Raw genomic sequence first — 25,863 nt, 5'->3', positions numbered from 1 at the left:
ACTTGTCTGTGCTCCAATTGTCCCAAGAATCCCATTGAAATCCTTGTCTACTAGGGTAGTGTAGGATGGATACACTTCACAAGTTGAAAGAAGAAAGGATGAAAGAAAAAGAAAAATTCACACCCCACCAGAACTGTATTATGAGATGGTTCGACAAGATGTCTGTAGGGAATGCTAACTTCGATGTGGGTGAATTAGTCTTGAAATGGGACAAACCCCATGAAGATAAAGGCAAACGTATGAAGTTATAGTCCCTGTGGATTGGTCCATACACTGTCCAGGAAACTCTTGGCCTGCACACGTACTGTCTACAATCAGATGGCAGGAGGATTTACAACCTTCCTGTCAATGACCAATATTTGAATCACTACTTTTAGTAAGTTAGGTCTGTGCCCCGCGCCATGTACATAGTCTGTTTACTTCTTGTTGTCTTTTCACTTTCCTTTGTTATTTTTGCTTCGTTTTGTTTTGTTTGCTTAATATCATGCTATTTTTTGTTTTTTTCAATAAGTGTTTCCCTCTACTTATTTCTGGCTTTTGAATGAGTATACGGTTGAGATCTAAAGAGTCTTGTGACACTGTAGCACTTGGCCATTACTTTTTCCATCTTCTCTGTGCTTGGATATAACCTTCGTCCGATGAAGCCTTGACAAAAAATGCAAGCCATTTGTACAGGAAGCTTTAGTCCAACCATGGACCTGCCCACACTGGGAAACCCCATGCTTGTACTCACTCTTCTGCTCTATGTGTTCAAGCTCATCCAACTAGTAGAAATGGAGAAGGGGAAAATCTAAACAAGGAAACCCAAATCATAGGTCTTACATGCTTCTCTGAAGGAACAACCTATTCTTATCTCAATAAGTCGGGATCCCTCTTCCTCCCCAAAAATAAATAAGTTCGTATGCACAAACCTCTTTTCAAAAAATAAAAAGGCGAAAGAAGAGAAAGGCTTCTTGCATAGAGAGGTGAAGCATACAACTCCACTGGGGTACTGACCATGCTCACTGGCAGTGGAGCAATACGTGTGTTCTTGCGTGACTTTGCCATGGTACTATCGAGGTCCATTGGCAGTGAAACAACACTATAGATGAACACTTATACTTTGAAAATTTTAAACTCGCGAGGCAAACTATTGTTCCTCATTTTGAAACACTATGATCAAACTAAATCTTGTTGTTGTGTTTGAGTGAGTTGGCAAAAGGTGAACCATATATTTCCATGGGGTATGTGGGGAAACCGAAGTAACCCACACAATGATTCAATACTCCCTGATAGACCAAGGCCCTGTGTTCTCAACGAACCGAAGTAGAGAAGTTGGTATTCAACCATTGTGTCGCCAAGTGTTGTAGTGACTGCAACACCCTCCAAACCTCTGGCCTCCATCCAATTTCAGAACCTTCCTTAGTTTTTTCCTTGATGTTTGCAAACACTCGGGATCATCCCATGAACTCGTGTTAAGTCTTTATACCCTCTTTGCTTGACCATTCACTGATCGTCTTTTAGCATGAGGGTTGCAATGTCATGCTTGCGGTCTTGTCTTGGATATGTTGAAGGTTTGTCTCCATGTGTACAAGTTTTGTTCGCTATGTAAGCATCTATCGCACTCACACACGAAGTTGTATGCAATGTCACGCAAGTTTCGTCACGGTCGTTCAACGATCTATATCAAGTGTTGCACTTGTTGTTTGCACCCTTTAGTTAGTGACACTGAGCATGTTGTCTTGTTGGTCTGATGTGTCTTCTCATCAAGTCATGTTTAGTGTGTGTTCGCAAGGTCAAGCATACACAAGTTCACTCACTCACACACTTAACTATTTTTCCGAAGATCTATCAACAAGACCATCCTCCATCATTCAGACCTCCACTGAGCTACATTATGCAGTCTTAGCCCTCAGTGACCAAGCACTGTTGCCCAGAATTGCGTAGAGCTTGAGGTTGCATCCAGGCAGCCTACACTGCGCAATCCTAGAATCAACCTAGCTTACTGTCACCCAGAACAATGCAAAATTTTCCCAAGAAGCTATCTCAATCTGTGCTTCTGGCAAGCCTATCCATCAAGCCTCCCGTTGTTCAACCGAAGAATTTGACTGGGCAGTGACCATGGGCTTCACTCCTATGAAAATTGCACAAACGTTGTTAGCATGCCAGCCTTCATTGACTAAAGAAATTGCATAGACATGAGGGACAGGCACCCACTGCCTGTCACTGCACTGTCTTGGAAAATTGCATAGTTTTGTCAGTGAGTCCCCTTGTTGGCTTGCCTGCTGCTCCTCCTAAAAATTGCATATATTTCTTGCACAGTCCACCTACTTCCCGAAAGCCCGCTCAGCTTGGAAATGATCCAGACATGTCCTGCATGACTACCTCCCATATCTACGTAGTTTTGGCCACCAGACTCCCATTGCCCGCTCTCGGCCTCCTTTGGAAATCTGCGCAGTTTTCACTGCCAGTGAATCCTGTTGCCCACAATGCTTTTCCAGGAAAAATTACACAGTTCTACCTCCCAGCTAAGCTAGATCCCACAGATGTCACTGCTGTCTGTATTGCTCAGCCTAGCCTCTTAGTGACCTCTGCGCAGTTTTTATTGACAGTGCCCCGAAGCCTCACATCCTAGCCTGAAATGTGTGTTGCACAGTTTCATAACCTTGTCCTCTCTCCCGGTCATCTGCACCTGAAAGTGAAAGATGACACATCATGGTAGACTAGGGGATTTCTGGATTTGATGTCATCTCGTCATGAGTGATTGCATATATGGGTACATGAATGAGACATGACACGATGATGAACGGGGTGAAGAACGAGTGCATGCTAAGAGACTTGTTCATGACTGGATGAACACATGAAGCATGTCAAGTACCAATGAAGGGGATATGTGCACATGCAACATCAAGAAAACACCAAGACCGTCAAAGACTCCACACACCTTTCCATGTAGAGGTGAAGCTATGATACACCAAGAGTACACTCATCACTCAACAACAGAATAAGTGGACATGGACACCACCATGAGAATGAACATATTAGCACTGTCATGTCGAGTAATATCATGAGTCATCTCGGCCACATCACTACTATGGGCCATACTATTGTAATCAATGTAATGTAATGTGGAAGTCCAAGAGTCCCACATACGAAGTTGAAGAGTCATGTTAGTTGAAGAGTCATGTAAGTCAAACAGTCATGAGGGAAGTCAAAGAGTCACAAGGGTCAAGTTCACCCTTGGCTATATATACCCCTCATTTGTACATGCAAAAGAATTTTCACCTTGTCTCCTCCCACATAGCCTTGAGGGTCTATAGTATTTTCTTTAAGGAGTGAGTAATGGCTTGAACACCCCTACGAGGGTTAGTGATGTATGGTATACAGGTCTTGTAACTTTCGCTTACTTCGGAAGCTTGTTAATGGGCCAACACATTTTCACACATGTATTGTATTCATTTGTAAGATTATTCTTTGGATGCTTGTAATGTGTGTTCCTTTAACCTGTACTAAGACAATGAACTATTTTGGTCGTTGTAGTGCATATGTTGTTGGAAGTGTGTTGTATCAGTTGTTAACATTGTCTTGCCCGTGTCGACTACTCCACCATACACTCGACAAATTCATCCTTGTAAACTTGTTATAACAACCATCGCACTCATGTGGGATATTCCATTGGGTGTTGTACGTGCTATATGTTCGCTTTGTGTTTGTGATTGTCGCATCCATATGGACTACTCCATCGGATGTTGTGCCTATTCCCTTTCGACTTGAGACTCACTCTCACCCTCTCCCTCTGCAGTGAAAGAACTTAGACACAAGTTACACTGAGCACTCACTAGGCACACGAACCTTGGTATTTGAAGACTAAGTATACCAGTCTCATGTGTTGACAAGCAAGAGCTAAGGCATATATTTAAGATAATGGCAATTGGGCCATCATACTGTATGGGAATCCTACAGCAAACAATGTGAGGTCTAGTTGGGACTTCATACCGGGGAGATCCCTTGAATGTTGGTGGATCCAACACTGTCAACAAGGTATTTTTAATAGATGCATTGTCAAAATAATCATTCTCAAAAGGTTTGTATGATTGTGAGGATACGCTCTCAAAGTTAATGTATGTGTGTAATTTATCACATAAAGATGAAAGATCAGGTCCTACATATTCCAACATAAGCTTCTTTTCCTTCTCATGTGATTTGGAGCTCAGGTCCTTGTTGAGATCTCGTGTAGTTACTTTACCAGGTGTTGCTTGATAATTTTGCAACCCATATTGTAGGGATGCATTAACTCAACACAAATAAACTAGTTCTTCCACTTTGCTAAACCAATTCATTTGTAGTCCTTCAACTTGCCTCATTAGATCAAAATTTGTGTGCCTCAAAGTGTTCACTTCTTCTCTTTCCTTCACAACCATTACACTCTTTTCACTGTTGGAAAGGGTAGTAATTTGTGCTTTTGCAACATTAGGTTCGGCTCCAACTCTTGTTTTTCATGCCCTACGCTTATCTCCATTGTTGATTCCCTGAATATTCGGTAATTAGATGAACATGGGTGCAGTCAAATAATTGACCGCGCCCATGTCCATTTCTTTTACCATATTCTTTAATCTATTGAGTTTAGTTGAGTTACTATTCAGTTCCTTCACCATATTCTTTAATCTATTTAGTTTAGTTGAGTTACTATCCATGGTGGAAAACATATTGTCTACTTGTAGATCCTTTGGGACAAAAAGGACATTATACTCAAACAAACCAAACATATGTTTTTCATTTAGGGAAAGTTGTACATCATCATTCTGGAGCTCAAAATGCATACTTTATAACAAATTGCATGCATGTTGACTTATTTTTTATGAGGACATATCGAGGCATATTTTATAACAAATTACATGCATGTTGACCTTTTTTCTTTTTTTAATCCACCCAAAGGGATCACATGCCTATAGCAGAGCCTAAACTTAAGGACGTCAAGGAGATCAACGTCAAAGAGAAATGATCTGACCTCCAATTAGCAAGGTGCTTTAGCGACATGAACTCGACCAATTGAGGTAACCCTCTAGGCTACATGTATGTTGACTTCATAATAAAGAACAAACTATTTAGTTACATAGAATACCTACATCCATCATAAGTCAGAATCTACGAAGCCCCTAGAGGGATAGATCTCTTTTCACTCTAGAATTGGTTTGCATCTCAAGAGGACCCTTGCTACATTAGTAGTTAAGATGGGTTTATGTTGATTTAATTTTCCCCTTTAAATATGTTATATTCCACATCAATACCATGGGTTCTCATAAACCTAGAGCTAAAAAAACCACAAAATTACCTTAACTACAAAATTACCAAGTAAAATTTACCTTAACTACAAAATTAATTTAATTTGATTTTAGTTTTTATTTTTTATCTTTATGTAATTTGACTAAGTCAAAATATCTACATGACATTACATTACAACATCTCTAACATACTAGGCTAGAGAGCACCTTTCAAGACAACTAAATGACTTTGAGATAAAAGAATAAAAATCAAGCATGAATCATGCAAAAATAAAGTTGATTACATTGCCTCCTGTCTCCATATAAACATGATTTTGTGCCTTCTTAAATAATGAGAATAGATAATTATTTTAATATTTAAGTTTTATTATTTTATATAAGTAATATGCATATATAACTTTTTATATAATAAAAATTATTATCTAATATAATAATATCTATTTTTAAGGTCACACCCAAGCTAGACACCAAATTGGTGTATGAAATCCCCTTGTTTGTGGGACAAGGGACTCGCAGCATTTGAGTGCTAAGTCTATGAAGGCATACATACCCTACCCCCTCTGGTTTTGAACCTATGACCTCTTAGGAGGAAACACATGCTCTTAACCATTAGGCCCACTAGGCCTACTCAAGCTATTATCTATGGAAATCAAATTTGAAAAATTAGAATAATAATTATTTTTGAAAATTAAATTTAAAAAAAATATATAAAAATCATTCTTTCCAACTAATTTAAATAAATTTAATTAACGATAATTACTATGTATTATAGATATAATTTAAAGTTTTTAGCAATATTTACTTTAAATTTAAATATATATTTTAACTTTTTTTTAAATTATTAAATTTATATAAAATAAATAACTCTATAAATAAAAATTATTTCTTAAACTAAAAAAAGGCAAAAATTTAATTGACACTTTTATTTGAATTACTAGATTCGTGTATACTATATACAACGAAAATGATAAATAGGAAAGGCTTGCGGTTAAGAACATGTAAATGATTATTAAATTTATATAAAATAAATAACTTTATAAATATAAATTATTCCTTAAACTAAAAAGGGGCAAAATTTTAATTGACACTTTTATTTGAATTACTAGATTCGTGTATACTATATACAACGAAAATGATAAATAGGAAAGGCTTGCGGTTTAGAACATGTAAATGGTTCAGTGATTTATTTATTAAATAGCTTAATTACTAAAGTAAAATTAAAAATAAATAAATTATTAATTTTAAAATCATATAATAAACAAAATTATATTAAATCGTGATATATATAAATTAAATTTAAATTTAAGGAAAAAAAATTAACCATCATTCTTTTCAACTATTTATTATAAATTTATTTAACTATATATTTAAATAGTTTTTTTCTCCTGAATTTTTTAAAATTTTACAATATAGTTTCAGATTGTTAGTTGTTCAAAATATATTTTTGAATGAATAAATTGATTCAGTGTCCTAAAAAATATTTTTGAATGCATAAATATATTCAACATCCTGAAATTTTTTTGAGACACTCTAATTATGCATATTAAACAATTTAAACTCAAATTAAAAAAAAAACTTTATTAGTTTTTTATTAAAATCTAGAAAAATAATAGTAAAAAAAAACCAATTCTGTCTTTAAATTAAACTACACCATTTAAATATATATTTTAACATTTTAACACTAATTACTTTAAATTTAAATATATATTTTATTTTTTTACTTAAATTATTAAAATTAAATTTATATATATATATAGATAAATCTCTGTAAATATAAATTATTTCTTAAATTAAAATTTAAAAAAAAATTATTATAGACTTTTATTTGAATTACTAGATCGTGTATTTATATAGGACGAAATTGATAAATAGGAACGCTTTGCGTTTTACAAAATGTAAGTGGCTTATTAAATAGCTTAAATATTAAAGTAAAATAAAAAATAAAAAATAAAAATAAATACATTATTAATTTTGAAATCAAATAATTAACCAAATTATATAAAAAATATATTAAATTTTTATTTAAATAAATTTATTTATTTATTTACACCTCCATGTCAACGCCCTAGACGAAAGCTGCCACGTGATGTCCCCTGCTACATGCATCTATGCGATTTGGGAAAGTAAATGAAAGACAACGCCATGGTTGAGAAAGGAGAGCAAAGAGTTTGTCTTTTGGCTTTATATGGCGATGTGGGGCTGACAGGTGATTCTATGAAACCTCATACTGCAAGCAACTGTATGGTATGAGACATATTCTAAACTGCGTCTTCAGTGCAACTGAAGTAGAGAAATATCTAGATGCCATGCCAAGCCACACTTCCATTCCTGCAATGCTTCTCGCCACGTTATTCTATTCTTTGCCTTTTCACAAAATAGTCTTGCCGACAGGAACATACCCATCCACACGCAATCCATAACATGCATCCAAAGAAATGCATATAAATAAACATTCACAGAGCTGTAACAAGGCCATCTATCTGCATTGGAGCACATTACTTGTTACTGATCAGCAAAAGAAAAGGTGCAACTTTTAGCCAAATATTTTGCAGCATTTCTATTTTTTCCGTACATTCATCCTTCTTTCTGTAGTTTGTTAAGAGAGGAGAAGGTACGAAATGGTGTCTGAATTCGAGCCTGTAGTACGCATGGAGGAGACTCCTGAAGCTCGCATCGTCATCTTTGAACTCCCAGGTAAGTGGATTCCATCAATATATATTGTAATATTTTGAAATTAAGAAAGAAAAACATTATCTAATTTTTATAAGGTTAAATATAGGTTATGGGACAGATTGTTTTTTATTTAAATATAGTTTATGGAATAGATTGTTTTTTTATTTGCTTGATGTATTCAGCTTTTTTTTGTAAAGCTTGATGTATTTTTCCTTTTTTTCTGTGAAGCTTCTAAATGTTCCCAGCTTCTGGACAAACCCCTAGTTAAATAGATTATTGGAAGAACTAACTGGTAGCGTATCTACATACCTTTGTCTATTTTCTGTTTCCACTTTTCAAGAACAAAAAAAATTATATTCTTTCCTCTCACATTTTTTTTTGACCTTTTCTAAGCCTGTTTCAATTTATTTATTTAAAAATATTTTTTTTTTTTTTAAATTGAGTTGTTAAGTTGGTGTTCCAGAATAACATCATAATAAGTAATTGAACCTAAGAGTAGGTTCACTTAACATCTAAGAGAGTAAGAAATTGAATCGATCACCTAACCACTTAACATTTAAGAATATACATTTGATCACCCCGTGGGGAATTGAAGCAATCACTTAACATGTAAGAGAAATATACATCTGATCACCCCGGTGAACCAAAATATCTTTATTTACTTGAATAATATTTTTAGGGATAATTAATTCACTGATTAACTTATAAATGTTTAACCGGTCACTTAACATGTAAGAGTGGATATCAGATTACCCTCTATCCAGGACCCATGGACCGAAATGTCTATGAGTAATATTTTTGGGGATAGTTGATTCATTGATTAACCTGTGCAGGTTTCAGAACAGAAGATCTGAGAGTGCAGATTAACAATCGGGGCAATCTCATCGTTAGCGGAGAACGTCGTGTGAAGGAACCAGAGGAAAAGCCCAAAGCGGGAGTGGGATTTGAGAAAACGCAGAGCGGAGGTCAGAAATTCAGAAAGGTTATCAACATCCCCCAGACTGTGGATATAGAGGACGTCACCGCCAAGTTAAAGGACCAAGTGTTGCGTGTCACGCTGCCTAAAACGAATCAGAAGTCGCCTACACAAGACGTCAAGGGCGGTAGAAAACCGCATGCTGCAGATCTCTCGGAACAGTCAAAGCCGGACCAGAGGTCGAGTCCCGTTAAAGCGCAAGACTTGGTGCAGGAGCAACTCGCAGCATCACAAAACGATCAAAGCGCAAGACTTTCAGAGGTGAAACGACCGGATGATTCTGAAGCAAAGGCGAAAGCAGCTGCGGAGAAATCAAAAGCAGAAGCGCAATCGCCTACACAAGACGTCAAGGGCGTTGAAAAACCGCATTCTGCAGATCTCTCGGAACAGTCAAAGCCGGACCAGAGGTCAAGTCCGGTTAAAGCGCAAGGTTGGGTGCAGGGGCGACCGGGAGCAGCAGAAAACGATCAAAGCGCAAGACTTCCAGAGGTGAAACGACCGGATGATTCTGAAGCAAAGGCGAGAGCAGCTGCGGAGAAATCAAAAGCAGAAGCGGCTAAGCACGCCCAAGAATTGGTTCATGGGGAGCCACCAACAGCAACTCAGAAGCAGGCAGTATCTGCACAGACCGGCTCCGAAAGAGGCAGATCCGAAGTTACACAAGGGAAATCTGAGGAGCCAAAGAAAGAACATGAAAGTTGTTTGCCTTGCCCAAATGTTCAAATTCCAGAGAAGCGAGTTAAATTTCCTTCTTCCTTGAGATGTTCAATGCCTTCTAATCGTACGATCTTAATAGCATCGGCTGTGCTCGTTTTATATGCTGGGATGTACCTTTCTTACACTTCAAGGTCCAGAAAAGAAGATTGAAAACCTCTGTTTGCATAGACAACCAGCCGCTAGGAGCTTATGAGCATTTAGATTATAGTTATGTGCATAGTGGTACAAGTATTTTACAGCAACTACACTCCAACCTCTGTTTCTACTCCCAAACGTCAAATAGAAATTGTGCATTTGTACGCTAATACAATTCAATTGAGCGGCCCTGGTGTCTGCTAATATTTTTTTTTCAAAGTTATCATAGAAGAGTGTGTTATGTGGTTTCAAAATTTTGGATGCAGAGTTCTCATTGGTATTCATGGGTAAGAAGATACTTTCGCAGCCGTAATCTCTGGAAAGCATCCTAATTATCGCTGAATGTTCATGTATTTTGAATCGGGTTTAATAGTGAAAAACATTTACTTGGTAAAGAGTAATAAATTCAAATTAAAAGAACAGAATTGGTAATTTTTTTATAAATTTTAATGACATTTGGATAAAGATAATATTTTTTTGTTAACTTACGATTAAGATAACACATCATATTTAATTTTCCTCTTAAAAATTAGGCTTCCATCTAGGCTTTATTGAGAGAGTAAATTTATAACTAGGGAGTTAGTATGTAAATATAAAATAAATAATCCAAAAAATATTTTAAATTTTAATAAAAGTTACTTGAGAGTGTAGAATTTATACAATATATTAACATCATTAAAATTATTATAACAATTAAATTTAAAAAGAATATGTTGTATAAATAAAAATAGAGAAAAAGTATCATTACCCCTAATTTAAAATATCAGTGTTTTTTTTTACGTAATGATATTTGTAATATTCCTCGTGAAAAGTTAATGTTGGTAAATAGTAAAGTTAACCATGAACAAAAACTTTATTTGAAAAGTATAAAACTCTGTTGCTAGTATTATGATAATTAAAATTGTGTTAGTGCTATTTGATTTGAGCATATGATTAATCATGGTTAATAACTGTGGAGGCAGTTAAAATATAAAAAAAACCCTAACTACCTTCAGGAGGTAGTTGAGTCCCTAGAGAAAAAAGGGGAAAGATTGCCAAGTCTGGTAAGGATCAGATGGCAGAAAAAGAAGAAGGAATGCTATGTCTGGTAGTGATCAGATAGCATAGGAAAAAGAAAGAGATTTTCCTGTATGCGCTATGTCTGGTTAGGACCAGATAGCGAGATCTGGCAGAGCCAGTGAAACTGCAGTCAAGAGGGTCTGCATAGTGCTTGGGGGTGGAAGATCAAGAAGAATCTTCCTACGGACGGGTGGATTGACAAGCATTACAAGTAGGTTTGCAGTTAAGCAGGTATGACTTACTATGTATATTTGCTGAGATGTTTCTTGCATGGCTCTGTGCTAAGAAAATAGAAATAGTGGAAAGTAATCTGTCTATTTTTCTTTAAAAAAAAAAAACTAAGGAAAGAACATTAGATTCTGTATGACAGATAGAGACAGAACCGAACTTGCATTCTTTATCTGAAATAGAAGTAGAAACATAATAAACAGATCATTGTAACCTTGGTGGTAGTAAAAGTTTAATAACAGGAAATACATATAGTAAAACCCTCTTTCCATATTCAAGAATCGAAATGAGAAACTGGGAACCTTGTATACAGAAAACGAGAAGGAAATTTACAAGCATTCTCTGCTGAAAGAAAACTGTAGTATACGTTATAATCACGAAATGTACACAGAAAGTAAATCTGGTGTGATATGCAGATCAAACAAATCCATATACTAAACTATATTATTGTCCATAGAGAGGTGATGAAATACCTTAAACCTCGGTCAAGTGGACCGCAAGATTAACCAGAGATTGATAACAAAACAGGTTCAACTCAATAACATTTTCTTATAACCGCATAACTGTGTCACATGATTAGAAATATATATATACATTCATGGTTAAAATAATACGAAAACAAATAAGTATGAATGCCGAGGAACTGGCATAGTAACTGTGGTCACATGCATCCTCGGCCAAACTTAGTTGCAAACCCCCGCTCTGGATGAACCACTCTAGCCGAGTCGAAGGATATGCTTAACCAGCAGTGGGCACAAAGGCGGAATCATGTAAAATATGGATTCATCATTAGAAAGGAAGGAAAACAATAGCCTTATTCTGAAAATGAGATATTATAAAACAATAAGTCTGTAACATAGCCCAGTTCAGAGAAGGCGGATAACCGAAAATACAACATTATGAATAAAGCTGAAGCTTACGGAGTTACCCGTGTCTCATATACATTATCTCAACAAGTTTTAACCAGGAGTTAAACCCTCATAGTTCAGTACCTTAGTTTAATAAATAAACACTGTCTGCGTTCAAAGGAAAATAAGTTACTTAGCTAAACGACAGTTATGCATGCTAATTAAGTCACAACTAAACAGGCATGCTCAACATGCAGAGCCTCTTAACAGAGGAGTTCCGCCTAAGCAGGGGCAAGGAACCCGGCAAGAAAAAAAATAGAACCAGGAAGACCATTAACCGGGAGAACCCTGAGCTTGCACAGGGACCCAAATCCGAGAGAGTGACACCCGGCATCCCTGCCCAAGTGAACAAAAGTTCAGCCGTGGCCCTGAAAAGTCGAACATAGAAAGCTTCAGCAGTATATAAGCCTTACCTGGTATTGGGCTAGCAAGTAGCGTGAAGAAGCTTCTCGTCATCGAGGGCTAAACGACAAGCCATCCACCTGAGCACGATAACCAATTCATAAACTGAGAACCTGTTTAGAAGACAATGAAAGACTGAATCGGGAACAAAAAGACTTGTGCAGGCGGTAACCAAAAACTGGTGTGGCATAAACTATTACCCGAAACATCAAGCTTAAGAAAATATGAACCAGGTTAGCTTAACATTTTACCTGAAGCCGAGGCGCGAAGTTGCTGGAGTAAGAAGGATTTCAGAACAATGCAATCGCCACAGTGCTGTGAGCGGCACAGTCACACTAAAATGAAAAATAGAATCAGTCGAAAAAGGGAAACACACCTCTTACAAATATCTCATCCGCCTTACCGCATCGTGGCGCAATCTTAATCCTCGATCCGGAGCAGCCTCTTACCACCGTTCGATGGCTCGTTGGAGTTCGGGAAAGATCAGGCGCGAAATGGCAAGCCCAAGGTATCCGGCCGTATGGCGCTTGGAGCCCCGGGCACGCGTAGTCACATGGCGGGTTGCCAGCTGACCGTTCATCCATCCAAATGGACGATGGTGATGTTGCCAGCGGGTTCAACGCACAGTTTCGGATATCTTGGGATTATAAACTGAAGTTCGACAGCAATTGCCATAAATCCAGCATTTAAGATTGACAACCACTCCATGCATTGTATAGATCCCGCATTTGCAACCGCAGAGTTGTATTATGCCATTACATCAAACTTTGTCAACGTTCAACTATTAACGAACCTTTGAAATGGGTGATAGCATTGAAAGGAGGCAAATATATAATCATCATAACCATTATATAGAGTGTGTAAGTATGTGTGTAACCATATTTATGTATAAAACAACACTTGAAACTGTGCTGCTCGATAAACCGAGACACATGTAGATATTACAGAAGTATGTACTCTAGAAATATTAATATGGATCGCGTGCATGGTTGATGCATGGTAATTAATCATAAAAAAAAAATTTTACTTTACTTGTATAGCAAGGGAGTGTGACAAATTGGTATCAGAGCCCAGGTTTACAACTCTGTGACCTTTGGGAAAATTTCAAGTTACACAGCAATGTAAATATACATAGTGTCATGACAAAAGTTGAGAGTATGCTAAAAACAAATTATATCTGTTTAATGAGTTATTCTTAAGCAGGTAGCAGCAGAATGAGGAGAGCAAATAGCGCTCCTCATGGAAATTTGGATCAACCCGATAATGTGGGGCAACCTCGGGGAAATCCTGAGCTTTGGGTGCAACTGGGAGCAGAAGGCCGCAATACTGATTCGACGCTAATGAGAACAGTTCAGGAACTGAAGGACGAAATGGCCCGGTTGCGTGCAGATAACGCAAGATTAAATATGGAACAGGAGAGGATTCTGAAAAGTTTATCTGATAAGCAACATCAACAGCAGTCACATCCGAGGCCTGAACAGACACGAGTAACAGATGAACAGAGCTATCACACTGAACAGGAGGAAGCAGAGGACAGAGCGGAGACGCGAGGAGAGAAGTCTGTTAATGCTTCTGAATATCAAACTCCAAAAAGACCACGGATGGAACTACAAGGGGAGTTTCGGAAGATTAAACCACCTCATTTCGATGGGGAGTCAGAAGAAGCTGCAGAGGCATGGCTAATTAATATGAATAAGTATTTTCAAGTATACGAGTATGATCATCATCTTAAAGCAAGGCTGGCTATATTTCAGCTGCAGGCCAAAGCCACACTATGGTGGGAGGAGGTCAAGATGGTGTGGGGAGTGAGTGAGCAGGATGTGACCTGGGAAATTTTTCAAAGATATTTCAAGGAGAAGTATCTGACAGAACGCTTTTACGATGAAAAAGCGCGAGAATTTCATGATCTGCGGCTTGGACAGCAGACCATTGACGAGTTCGTAACTAAATTCACATCCCTGCTTCGTTATGTGTCGTATATTCGTGAGGAGAAGGCTAAGGTACAAAGGTTTGTTAGTAGCCTACCTCTGGCAATGCGAGAAAGGATAGAGTTTGATAATCCGAAGACGATGGATGAAGCGATTCGGAAGGCGAGACTATGTTATCAGCAAAACAAACAAAAAGGAGAAAATTCTGGGAAGCGTTGGACAGATAAGAGGAGCAGCAGAATGCCTGTGGGAACTAAGGGAAATCGCAGCAGCTTTCAAAAAGGATTCTCGAAAGGGGCTAGTACTAGGAATCCAACCAAAAATCAGAACAGATTCAAGCCTCCTGCTGAATCTAAATATAGTGAACAACAGGTTAGATTGGACAATGAAGGCTCAGCTAGGCCACCCGTTCAGTGCTGGGGTTGTGGTGGACCCCATTATATTAAAAATTGCCCTCATCGGAAGGAAAGCGATCAGTTGTCCCAGCTCTATGAAGCTTCTACAGTAGGAGATGTGGCCCGATCTATGCCCAGAATAAATGCAGCACTGGAGGATCGACAAGCTGATTACCAGCCAACAATGATAGAGTTTGAAGGTAAGATCTTTGATCGAACTGTTTCTATTTTAGTAGACCCAGGAGCTACTTTAAGCTATGTAAGTCCCAAAGTTGTGGAAAGCTGTAGTTTGCAAACTATTAAATTTAAAAGCCCTTGGTTAGTACAGCTGGCCACTGGGGCCAAAAGACGAGTACTGACTAAGGTCAGCAACTGTCCATTAAGGATAGTTGGACAAACAATAACAACAGAATTAAACGTACTCCCTCTTGGATCCTATGATGTGCTGATAGGAATGGACTGGTTGGAACAGCGATGGTCTGTAATTAATTGTAAAACGAAAACAATTTCTTACCGAGATGAACTGGGAGTGGAAAAAGAGATTCAAGGCATCCAGAAACCAGTGCAGATCCGGCCAATCGCGGCCTCACAGCTGGTTAAAAGTGTCCGGAAGAAATGCCAGATTTATGCAGTACAAGTAGGGTACGCAGGTTCTGTGGATAAAGTTGCAACTGTTGAAAATATACCGGTAGTGCAAGATTTTGCAGATGTATTTCCTGAAGAGATCCCAGGGCTGCCGCCCAAAAGAGATTTAGACTTCACCATCGAGTTGGTACCCGGAGCAGCCCCAGTATCCCGAGCACCCTATCGGATGAGTGTGCCGGAATTAACTGAGTTAAAAATGCAGCTGCAAGAGTTGTTGGACAAGAAGTATATCCGTCCCAGTGTATCCCCTTGGGGAGCTCCTGTGTTATTTGTGAGGAAAAAGGATGGAACTCTGCGTATGTGCATAGATTATAGACAACTGAACAAACTGACAGTTAAAAACAAATATCCCTTACCCCGCATTGATGAGCTGTTTGATCAGGTAAAGGGGGCGACAATCTTCTCAAAGATCGATTTAAGATCTGGTTACCATCAAATCAGAATTAAAGATGAGGACATAGCCAAAACAGCTTTTCGTACTCGTTATGGACACTACGAGTTTGTGGTACTGCCTTTTGGGTTAACTAATGCACCTGCGACATTTATGTGTTTGATGAACAGTGTATTTCATCAATACCTAGACAAATTTGTGTTGATCTTTATTGATGATATACTTATATACTCCCAGAATATCAAGGAGCATGAGGAGCATCTGAGAATAGTGTTACAGACATTACGGGAGCATCAGTTATATGGTAAATTCAGCAAATGTGATTTTTATAAAGAACAGATCCAGTATTTGGGCCACATTATTACGAAAGAGGGTATAGCTGTGGACCCCGAAAAGATCAAAACTATAATGGAATGGCCAATACCCAAAGACGTAGCAGATATTCGATCCTTCATGGGGCTGGCTGGATATTATCGGCGGTTTGTAGAAGGTTTTTCCAGAGTTGCCTACCCTATCACCTCTTTGCAGAAGAAGGGAAAAATATTTAAATGGACAGCAGATTGTCAACGGAGTTTTGAACAGCTCAAACATTTACTTACCACTGCACCTGTGTTGTGTGTGGCAGATCCCGAAAAGGAATATGTAGTTTGCACGGATGCAAGTAAGGAGGGCGTAGGTGGAGTATTAATGCAGGAAGGTAAGGTGATTGCATATGAATCCAGGAAGTTAAAAGAACATGAGCAGAAATATTCTGCCTATGATCTGGAATTAACCGCGGTGATTCATGCATTAAAGATGTGGCGCCATTATTTAGTGGGGAGAAAATTTTTGCTGATGACTGATCACCATAGCTTGACTAGCTACTTTAGTCAACCGACTTTAAATGCAAGACAAGCAAGATGGGTGGACTTTTTGGGAAATTTCGATTTTGAAATTAAACACTTGAAAGGAAAAGAGAACAGAGTAGCTGATGCACTGAGCCGAAAAGTGCATTGCATTTATGAAATTGGTATTAGTCAAGGATGGTCCACCCTTGACAAAGAGATTGACGAGGCTGCTGCACAAGATCAGATTTACTTACAAAAGAAGCAATTAGTACAGAATTCAAACACCCGCTTAATACAACAAGGGTACACCTTGAATGCAGCCGGAATCTTGTGCTACCAGCAGAAGATTTATGTACCCAATCAGAGCGGCATTAAAGAAAAGATTCTGGATGAATATCATAAAAGTCCTTATGCAGGACATCCGGGTTACCAGAAATTAATCACCTCGCTGAGGAAGGAGTATTACTGGCCAGGCATGAAGAGGGATGTGATAGAATACCTGGCGCGCTGCTTAGAGTGTCAACAGGTGAAGGCTGAACATCAGCACCCTGCGGGTTTACTACAGCCATTACCCATACCCGAATGGAAGTGGGAGACCATAACCATGGACTTTATTACGGGTTTGCCAAAATCCAAAAAGAACAATGATTCTATAATGGTGGTAGTAGATAAACTCAGCAAATCAGCCCACTTCATACCAGTTCAATCCACTTACCGTGCAGCTCAAATCGCAAACATTTTTATGCAAAATATATTTAAACTTCATGGGCTGCCAAAGATAATAATATCTGACCGTGATGTTAAATTCACCTCAGTGTTTTGGAGGACCTTATTTGAAGGTCTAGGAACTCAATTGAACTTCAGCACCGCATATCACCCGCAGACTGACGGGCAGACTGAGCGAGTGAATCAAGTGGTGGAAGACATGCTGAGATCTTATGTGATGCAACAACCTACGCGATGGGAGGAGTATTTACACCTCGTAGAATTCGCTTATAACAATGGTTATCATGCATCCTTGAGGATGAGCCCATTCGAAGTGCTTTACGGCCGGAAATGCCGCACACCCTCCAGTTGGGGTGGACCGGAGGACAAATTCCTGCTGGGCCCTGAGATGTTGGAGGAGATGGAAGTCATGGTGAAAAAAGTTCGAGCTAATTTAAAGATGGCCCAGGACAGGCAGAAAAATTTTGCAGATCGGAAAAGAACATTTAAAGAGTACCAGGTGGGTGAGCATGTGTACATCAGAATACGAGCTAGGAAAAGTACTCTCCAATGGAATGCTTGTGCCAAATTGGCACCGCGTTTCTGTGGACCATTCCAAATTCTGGCACGAGTGGGGCCGGTAGCTTATCAGCTCGCCCTGCCCAGCCATGTTCGGGTCCATAATGTCTTCCATGTATCAGTTTTAAAGAGATATGTTTATGACCCTAGGCATATAATAAGTTGGCAGAACATTCAGGTAAGGGAAGACTGTTAATTAATATAAACTGAAATAGAATGTTAGTAAGCAGCTGATCTGATTATTATGTTTTTCAGGTGGAACCGGAAGGAGAGTTCCTGGTCGAACCAGTGAACATACTAGATCGGAGAAGAGTTGAGCTGCGGAAAAAGGTCATCAACCAGGTTAAAGTGCAGTGGCAGCACTTTGGGCCTGATGAGGCCACCTGGGAAAATGAACAGATTATGAGGGACACTTATCCCAGACTGTTTTTGAATGAGCAGCAACATCGGGACGATGTAGGCTTTCAGGAGGGGGAGATGTAATATTCCTCGTGAAAAGTTAATGTTGGTAAATAGTAAAGTTAACCATGAACAAAAACTTTATTTGAAAAGTATAAAACTCTGTTGCTAGTATTATGATAATTAAAATTGTGTTAGTGCTATTTGATTTGAGCATATGATTAATCATGGTTAATAACTGTGGAGGCAGTTAAAATATATAAAAAAACCCTAACTACCTTCAGGAGGTAGTTGAGTCCCCAGAGGAAAAAGGGGAAAGATTGCCAAGTCTGGTAGGGATCAGATGGCAGAGTAAGGAAGGTATGCTATGTCTGGTAGTGATCAGATGGCATAGGAAAAAAAAAGGAAAGAGACTTTCCTGTATGCACTATGTCTGGTTAGGACCAGATAGCGAGATCTAGCAGAGCCAGTGAAACTGCAGTCAAGAGGGTCTGCATAGTGCTTGGGGGTGGAAGATCAAGAAGAATCTTCCTACGGATGGGTGGATTGACAAGCATTACAAGTAGGTTTGCAGTTAAGCAGGTATGACTTACTATTTATATTTGCTGAGATGTTTCTTCCATGGCTCTGTGCTAAGAAAATAGAAATAGTGGAAAGTAATCTGTCTATTTTTCTTTAAAAAAAAAAACTAAGGAAAGAACATTAGATTCTGTATGACAGATAGAGACAGAACCGAACTTGCATTCTTTATCTGAAATAGAAGTAGAAACATAATAAACAGATCATTGTAACCTTGGTGGTAGTAAAAGTTTAATAACAGGAAATACATATAGTAAAACCCTCTTTCCATATTCAAGAATCGAAATGAGAAACTGGGAACCTTGTATACAGAAAACGAGAAGGAAATTTACAAGCATTCTCCGCTGAAAGAAAACTGTAGTATACGTTATAATCACGAAATGTACCAGAAAGTAAAGCTGGTGTGATACGCAGACCAAGTGAATCCATATAATAAGCTACATTATAAACCATAGAGAAGTGATGAAATACCTCAAACCTCGGTCAAGTGGACCACAAGTTTTAACAGAGGTTGATAACAAAACAGGCTCCATACAATAACAATTCCTTATAACCGCATAACTGTGTTGCATGAACAGAAATATACATATGCATTCATGGCTAAAATAATATGAAAACAATTAAGTATGGACGCCGAGGAACTGGCATAGAAACTGTGGTCACATGCATCCTCGGCCAAACTTAGTTGCAAACCCCCGCTCTAGATGAACCACTCTAGCCGAGTCGAAGCATATGCTTAACCAGCAGTGGGCACAAAGGCGGAATCATGTAAAATATGGATTCATCATTAGAAAGGAAGGAAAACAATAGCCTTATTCTGAAAATGAGATATTATAAAACAATAAGTCTGTAACATAGCCCAGTTCAGAGAAGGCGGATAACCGAAAATACAACATTATGAATAAAGCTGAAGCTTACGGAGTTACCCGTGTCTCATATACATTATCTCAACAAGTTTTAACCAGGAGTTAAACCCTCATAGTTCAGTACCTTAGTTTAATAAATAAACACTGTCTGCGTTCAAAGGAAAATAAGTTACTTAGCTAAACGACAGTTATGCATGCTAATTAAGTCACAACTAAACAAGCATGCTCAACATGCAGTGCCTCTTAACAGAGGAGTTCCGCCTAAGCAGGGGCAAGGAACCCGGCAAGAAAAGAAATAGAACCAGGAAGACCATTAACCGGGAGAACCCTGAGCTTGTACAGGGACCCAAATCCGAGAGAGTAACACCCGGCATTCCTGCCCAAGTGAACAAATGTTCAGCCGTGGCCTTGAAAAGTCAAGTATAACAAGCTTCCACAGTAAACAAGCCTTACCTGGTATTGGGTTAGCAAGTAGCGTGGAGAAGCTCCTTGACATCGAGGGCTAAATGACCAGCCATCCACCTGAACACATTAACCATTTCATTAACGGAGAACCTGGTTAGAAAACAATTAAAGACTGAAACGGGAACAGAAAGACTTGTGCAGGCGGTAACCAAAAACTGGTGTGGCATAAACTATTACCCGAAACATCAAGCTTAAGAAAATATGAACCAGGTTAGCTTAACATTTTACCTGAAGCCGAGGCGCGAAGTTGCTGGAGTAAGAAGGATTTCAGAACAATGCAATCGCCACAGTGCTGTGAGCGGCACAGTCACACTAAAATGAAAAATAGAATCAGTCGAAAAAGGAAATACACCTCTTACAGATATCTCATCCGCCTTACCACATCGTGGCGCAATCTTAACCCTCGATCCGGAGCAGCCTCTTACCACCGTTCGATGGCTCGTTGGAGTTCGGGAAGGATGAGGCGCGAAATGGCAAGTCCTGAGCATCCGGCCGTATGGCGCTTGGAGCCCCGGGCACGCATAGTCACATGGCGGGTTGCGAGCTGACCGTCCATCCATCCAAATGGACGATGGTGATGCTGCCAGCGAATTTAACGCACAGTGCAGATGTCTTGGAATTATAAACTGTAGTTCGACAGTAAATGCCATAAATTCCGTATTTAAGTTTGACAACCACACCATACATTGTATAGGTTCCGCACTGCAACCGCTGAGTTGTATTATGTCAATACATCAACTTTATCAACGTTCAACTATTAACAATCCTGGAAATGGGTGATAGCATTGAAAGGAGGTATATGTATAAACATCGTAACCATTATGTAAAGTGTGCAAGTATGTGTGTAACCTTAATTATGTATAAAACAACACTTGAACTGTGTTGACTCGATAAACCGAGACTCATGTAAATATTACAGAAGTATGTACTCTAGAAATATTAATATGGATCGCGTGCATGGTTGATGCATGGTAGTTAATCATAAGAAATTTTTTTTACTTTACTTGTATAGCAAGGGAGTGTGACAATATTTTCCTTATGAGTTAAAATCAAAACTAGCAGTGTTAAAATATGAACCAATCACAATACCATGGAAAGAAAGAATAAAAAATACTTATGATATAAAGAAACTGAAGAGTGTAAAGGATAAAATGTACTTTTATATATATTAAATTTCAATTTGAAAATATTTATAACCTAATAAAAATAATAGTTTTGAAAGACAACTTAATTGATAATCCCTATGTAATAAAGTATTATGCAAATCAAGAAATTCAAAATTCAAATTTTTGTGAATAAAACTAAAGACAAACAAACAAATATATCACACTTTTATTTATATTTTTAAAATAAAAACACTTTTTCTTCTTACCTTAAAATAATCTAAACTTATATAAATTTTTAAAATTATAATATAAAATAAAAACAAATTTATAATTGGATGAGTAGGAAATCCTCGTAACTCATATTTCTAGTAGTAATCATTTGTTAATCTACAATTACGTCCACGCATGAGGTATAGCCAAGATATTAATCATTATGAAACCAGCTAAAAAAAAAGATAGAATGGATAGATCACGCTTTAGAATTTAGCCTCTTCGAGGGGCAACCTCCTTTACATTACATAAATGAACAATTCTTTGATGATTCAAATGACAAAACCTCCTTTCTATATATAGGAGTCTAAGGAGTCACAATAGAAACCAGCCGACCTAACAATAATAATATAAAACCACAAAAATAACAATAGAGGGATTCTATGGGGCATAGTAATAACAATATGGGGACAATAAGGGCACAACAATATTAATAAGGGATACAACTACAATAGTAATGGGGTAATCACCAAGGATAATTTTAGGGGCGATTGTTCGCCCTTTGGCGAAATTAAGGGGTTTTAAATTTTTAGTGGGCGAATATTTTGTATCATAGTACATTTTTAGAAATCACCTCAAATAGCCCACCTTATTTTAAGGGAGAGGGTAAAAAAGGTAAATTTAGCCCTTGAAATTAGGACTTACAACCTTCCATTCGCCCATTTTCAAGAATAGGTTTTATTTAAGTGAATCCTATGGTCCAAATACCATATTTATAAAAGAGGTATGGTAAATTAATAAAAATATAAATAAATGAGAGGTATTGTAAATAAATAAAATATTTTTTATATTTACTCCATAAGTCACCTTATATACATGTAAGGGTGTAAACAAATAAAAATATAAGTAAAGTAGAGGTATGGTAAATAAATAAAACGTCTTTTTATACTTACTCAAAAGGTATGGTAAATAAATAAAAATATAAATAAACTAAACGTATTGCAAATAAATAAAACCTCTTTTTATATTTAGTCCATAACCCTCGTTCTATTTATGAAGGCTCAAGAAAGAGGTTTTATTTAAGTGAATCCTATGGGCCAAATACCATATTTGTAAAAGAGGTATGGTAAATTAATAAAAATATAAATAAACGAGAGGTATGGTAAAAAAATAAAACATTTTTTTATATTTACTCAATAAGTCACCTTATATTTAAGAACACTCAAAAAATGGGTTATATTTAGGTGAAACCTATGGCCAAAATACTATGGGACAAATACCATGGACTAGATTGTTATTAATACCATGAAAAAAACCATTATTAACCCTAATATTACAATTAATAAAAATAAAAATGGCACATGGTATTGACCCATGGTATTCACAAAAATGGCACATGGTATTGACCCATGGTATTCACCTGGAATGTAGCCTATTTAAATGGGGGAATTAAACCAGCATGTAGCCTATGCTAAGATTCACTAGGACTTTACAAAGTTTTATTATTTAGTGAAAGACTCGCCAAGATCTTACAAGATTTTATAATTGAGTAAAATATTCGCCATGCCTGGTGAGAGATTCGCCAAAAAATTATATATACATATTATATTATTGATAAAATCGCCTTCCATTTTTCCTATATACCATGGAGATTCGCCCATTTATTATATTTATAAATTTAGGGGGGGTTATTAAAGTTTTCCCTGGTAATCACTAGTATTATCGGGACCTAACATACCCCTCTCCTTCAAAAGAATGTTGTCCCCATGTGGAATCTTCAGTGGATAAGTTCTTCCACTTGATAAGATACTCAGAAATTGATCGATTTCGTAGCTGTCGAGTTCTTGTTTCTGTGACTGCTTCCGGTTCCAATATAATTTTTCCTTCCTCATCAAGTTCTGGCAATATTGTTTGAAATGGGAGCTTGTTTCCTATAACCTTCTTTAAACATGAAACATGGAAAACTGGGTGCAATCGAGAAGTTGCAGGAAGCTCCAATTGGTAAGCCATAGTACCAATCTTTTGCAACACCTTGTACAGACCATAATACTTTCGTGATAATTTATTATCCTTCTTAGCTTGCTTAAGGGACATTTGCTTATATGGTTGTAGCCGTAGGAATACCCAATCACCTACATCAAAACTTCTTTCACTGTGATGTTGATCTGCCTATTGTTTCATTCTAAACTGTGCCAACACGAGGTTATCCTTTAAGAGTTGGAGGACTTGTTGTTGATGTTCGATGTGATGTTCCATTGCTTGAATCTTAGAATTTTCTCTTAAATATGATGTGATGGATGGTGGCTGATATCCATAAAGTGCCATAAATGGAGTCATTTTTATTGTTGTATGGAAGGAAGTGTTATACCACCATTCAGCTAGAGGCAACCATTTGACCCATTGTGTCTGTTTATCATATACAAAGCAACGAAGATATCCTTCCAAACATTTGTTTACTATCTCAGTTTTCCCATCAGATTGAGGATGATAAGATGAACTATGAGCTAACTGAGTACCAAGACAAGAAAATAATTTTGTCCAAAAATTTCTAGTGAAAATGGGATCTCTATCACTTACAATAATCTTTGGGTTTCAATGTAGATTTTGAATTGTTTCCATAAATGCAATAGAAACTGTACTGGCTTTAAATGAATGTGATAATGCACAAAAATGTGCATACTTGGTAAGTCTGTCAACTACCACCGTGATGACACTCTTTCCCGCAGACTTGGGTAAACCTGTGATAAAATCCATTGAAACCTCCTCCTAATGTTGGATTGGAATGGATAAAGGTTGTAATAGACCCAATGTCTTAATTGTTTCAACTTTATTTTGTTGGCAAACCAAACATTCCGCCACAAACTTTTGAATATCTGATTTAAGGCGATCCCAAAAAAATTCCTTCTTAGCCCTGTGGTAAGTTTTTAAAAATCCTGAGTGCCCTCCTAAGGGAGAAGTGTGCAATTCCATAAAAATCTTTTGTTTTAGATGGGAATTCTTACAGAGGTATAAGCGATATTTGTACCATAACGAATCATTTTTCCAGCTAAATGTATCAGATGTACTGGAATCTTGTTGTAACTTTTTGAATAAGTGCCCACACTTCTTCATCATTATTCCATTCCTCCCTTGCTTCGTTTATCCAATCCAGTTGGATAATAGAAATGGCGCACAACAATGCTTCCACATCCTCATCCTTTCTTGAGAGTGCACCTGCCACCACATTTTGCTTCCCTTTTTTGTAGATGATTTCAAAGTCATAACCCAACATCTTTGTGACACACTTTTGTTGCTCTTCAGAGGATAATCTTTGTTCTAAAAAGTGTTTAAGGTTATCATGATCCATTTTTACCTTCAAGTGTCTTCCCATTAGGTAGGGTCGCCATTTCTTAAGTGCATGGAGTATTGCCAATATTTCCTTCTCATAAATAGTTTTTTGTAAAAACTTTCCCTTGATTGGACGACTTTCAAAAGTAATGGGTCTTTCATCTTGCATTAAAACAACACCGATTCCATTTCCTAAAGCATCACATTCCACAATAAATGTTTTTGTGAAGTCCGGTGTAGCTAAGATCGGTGCTTGGCACATTGCCTCTTTAAGATGTTCGAAGGCCTTTGTTGCTTCTGGAGTCCATGAAAATGCATCTTTCTTCAATAATGTTGTTAGAGGTGCTGCTATTCTCCCATAATTCTTAACAAACTTCCGATAATACCCTGTCAACCCGAGAAATCCTCACAGATTATTTATGGATGTGGGGATTTTCCATTCCTTAATAGCTTTAATTTTGCTACGGTCTACCTTAACTCCTTCATGAGATACAATATGACCCAGATATTCCACCTCTTGTACTCCAAAGAAGCATTTGTATCTTTTTTCATATAATTGTTTCTCCTCCAATAGTTGTAGCCCCTTGTCAACATGTTCAACATGATCCTTCCAAGACTTGCTGTAGATTAGTATATCATCAAAAAATACTAACACAAATTTTCTAAGGAAGGGTTTAAAAATGGAATTCATCAAACGTTGAAATGTAGAAGGTGCATTGGTAAGGCCAAAAGGCATGACCAAAAATTCATAATGACCCTCATGAGTTCTAAATGTTGTTCTCGGAATGTCTTTAGTCTTCATTCTGATTTGATGATATCCTGAAGAAGATCCAGCTTGGTGAAGTAAATTGATGCATGCAATTCATCCAGTAATTCATCAATGACAGGAATGGGAAACTTATCTTTAATAGTGAGCTTGTTGAGTTCCCTATAATCCGGACACATGCGCCATGATCCATCCTTCTTATGCACCAATACTACTGAAGCAGAGAAAGAACTTTGACTAGGTTGAATTATACCCACCTCTAGCATTTCTGCAACCATACATTCAATTTCACTCTTTTGGGCATAGGGATATCTAT

At 37.6% G+C, this 25,863-nt stretch overlaps 1 protein-coding gene across 1 annotated transcript; it reads left to right on the top strand.

The window, feature by feature from the left end:
- Positions 1-7,745: 7,745 nt before the first annotated feature.
- LOC149229013 (uncharacterized) lies at positions 7,746-9,965 on the top strand. The gene is made up of 2 exons (XM_089375768.1): positions 7,746-7,955; positions 8,768-9,965. Exons 1-2 carry the CDS (start codon positions 7,880-7,882, stop codon positions 9,775-9,777), a joined length of 1,086 nt encoding a protein of 361 aa, XP_089231894.1. The 5' UTR covers positions 7,746-7,879; the 3' UTR covers positions 9,778-9,965.
- The last annotated feature ends 15,898 nt before the right edge of the window (positions 9,966-25,863 follow it).

Source organism: Pinus tabuliformis, chromosome J (genome assembly GCF_031772625.1).
Source record: "Pinus tabuliformis cultivar Carrire ecotype Pingquan chromosome J, CPIR1, whole genome shotgun sequence".
Classification (NCBI taxonomy): domain Eukaryota; kingdom Viridiplantae; phylum Streptophyta; class Pinopsida; order Pinales; family Pinaceae; genus Pinus; species Pinus tabuliformis.
The sequence above is the reverse complement of the archived record's forward strand: the minus strand, read 5'-3'. Positions and strand labels throughout refer to the sequence as shown.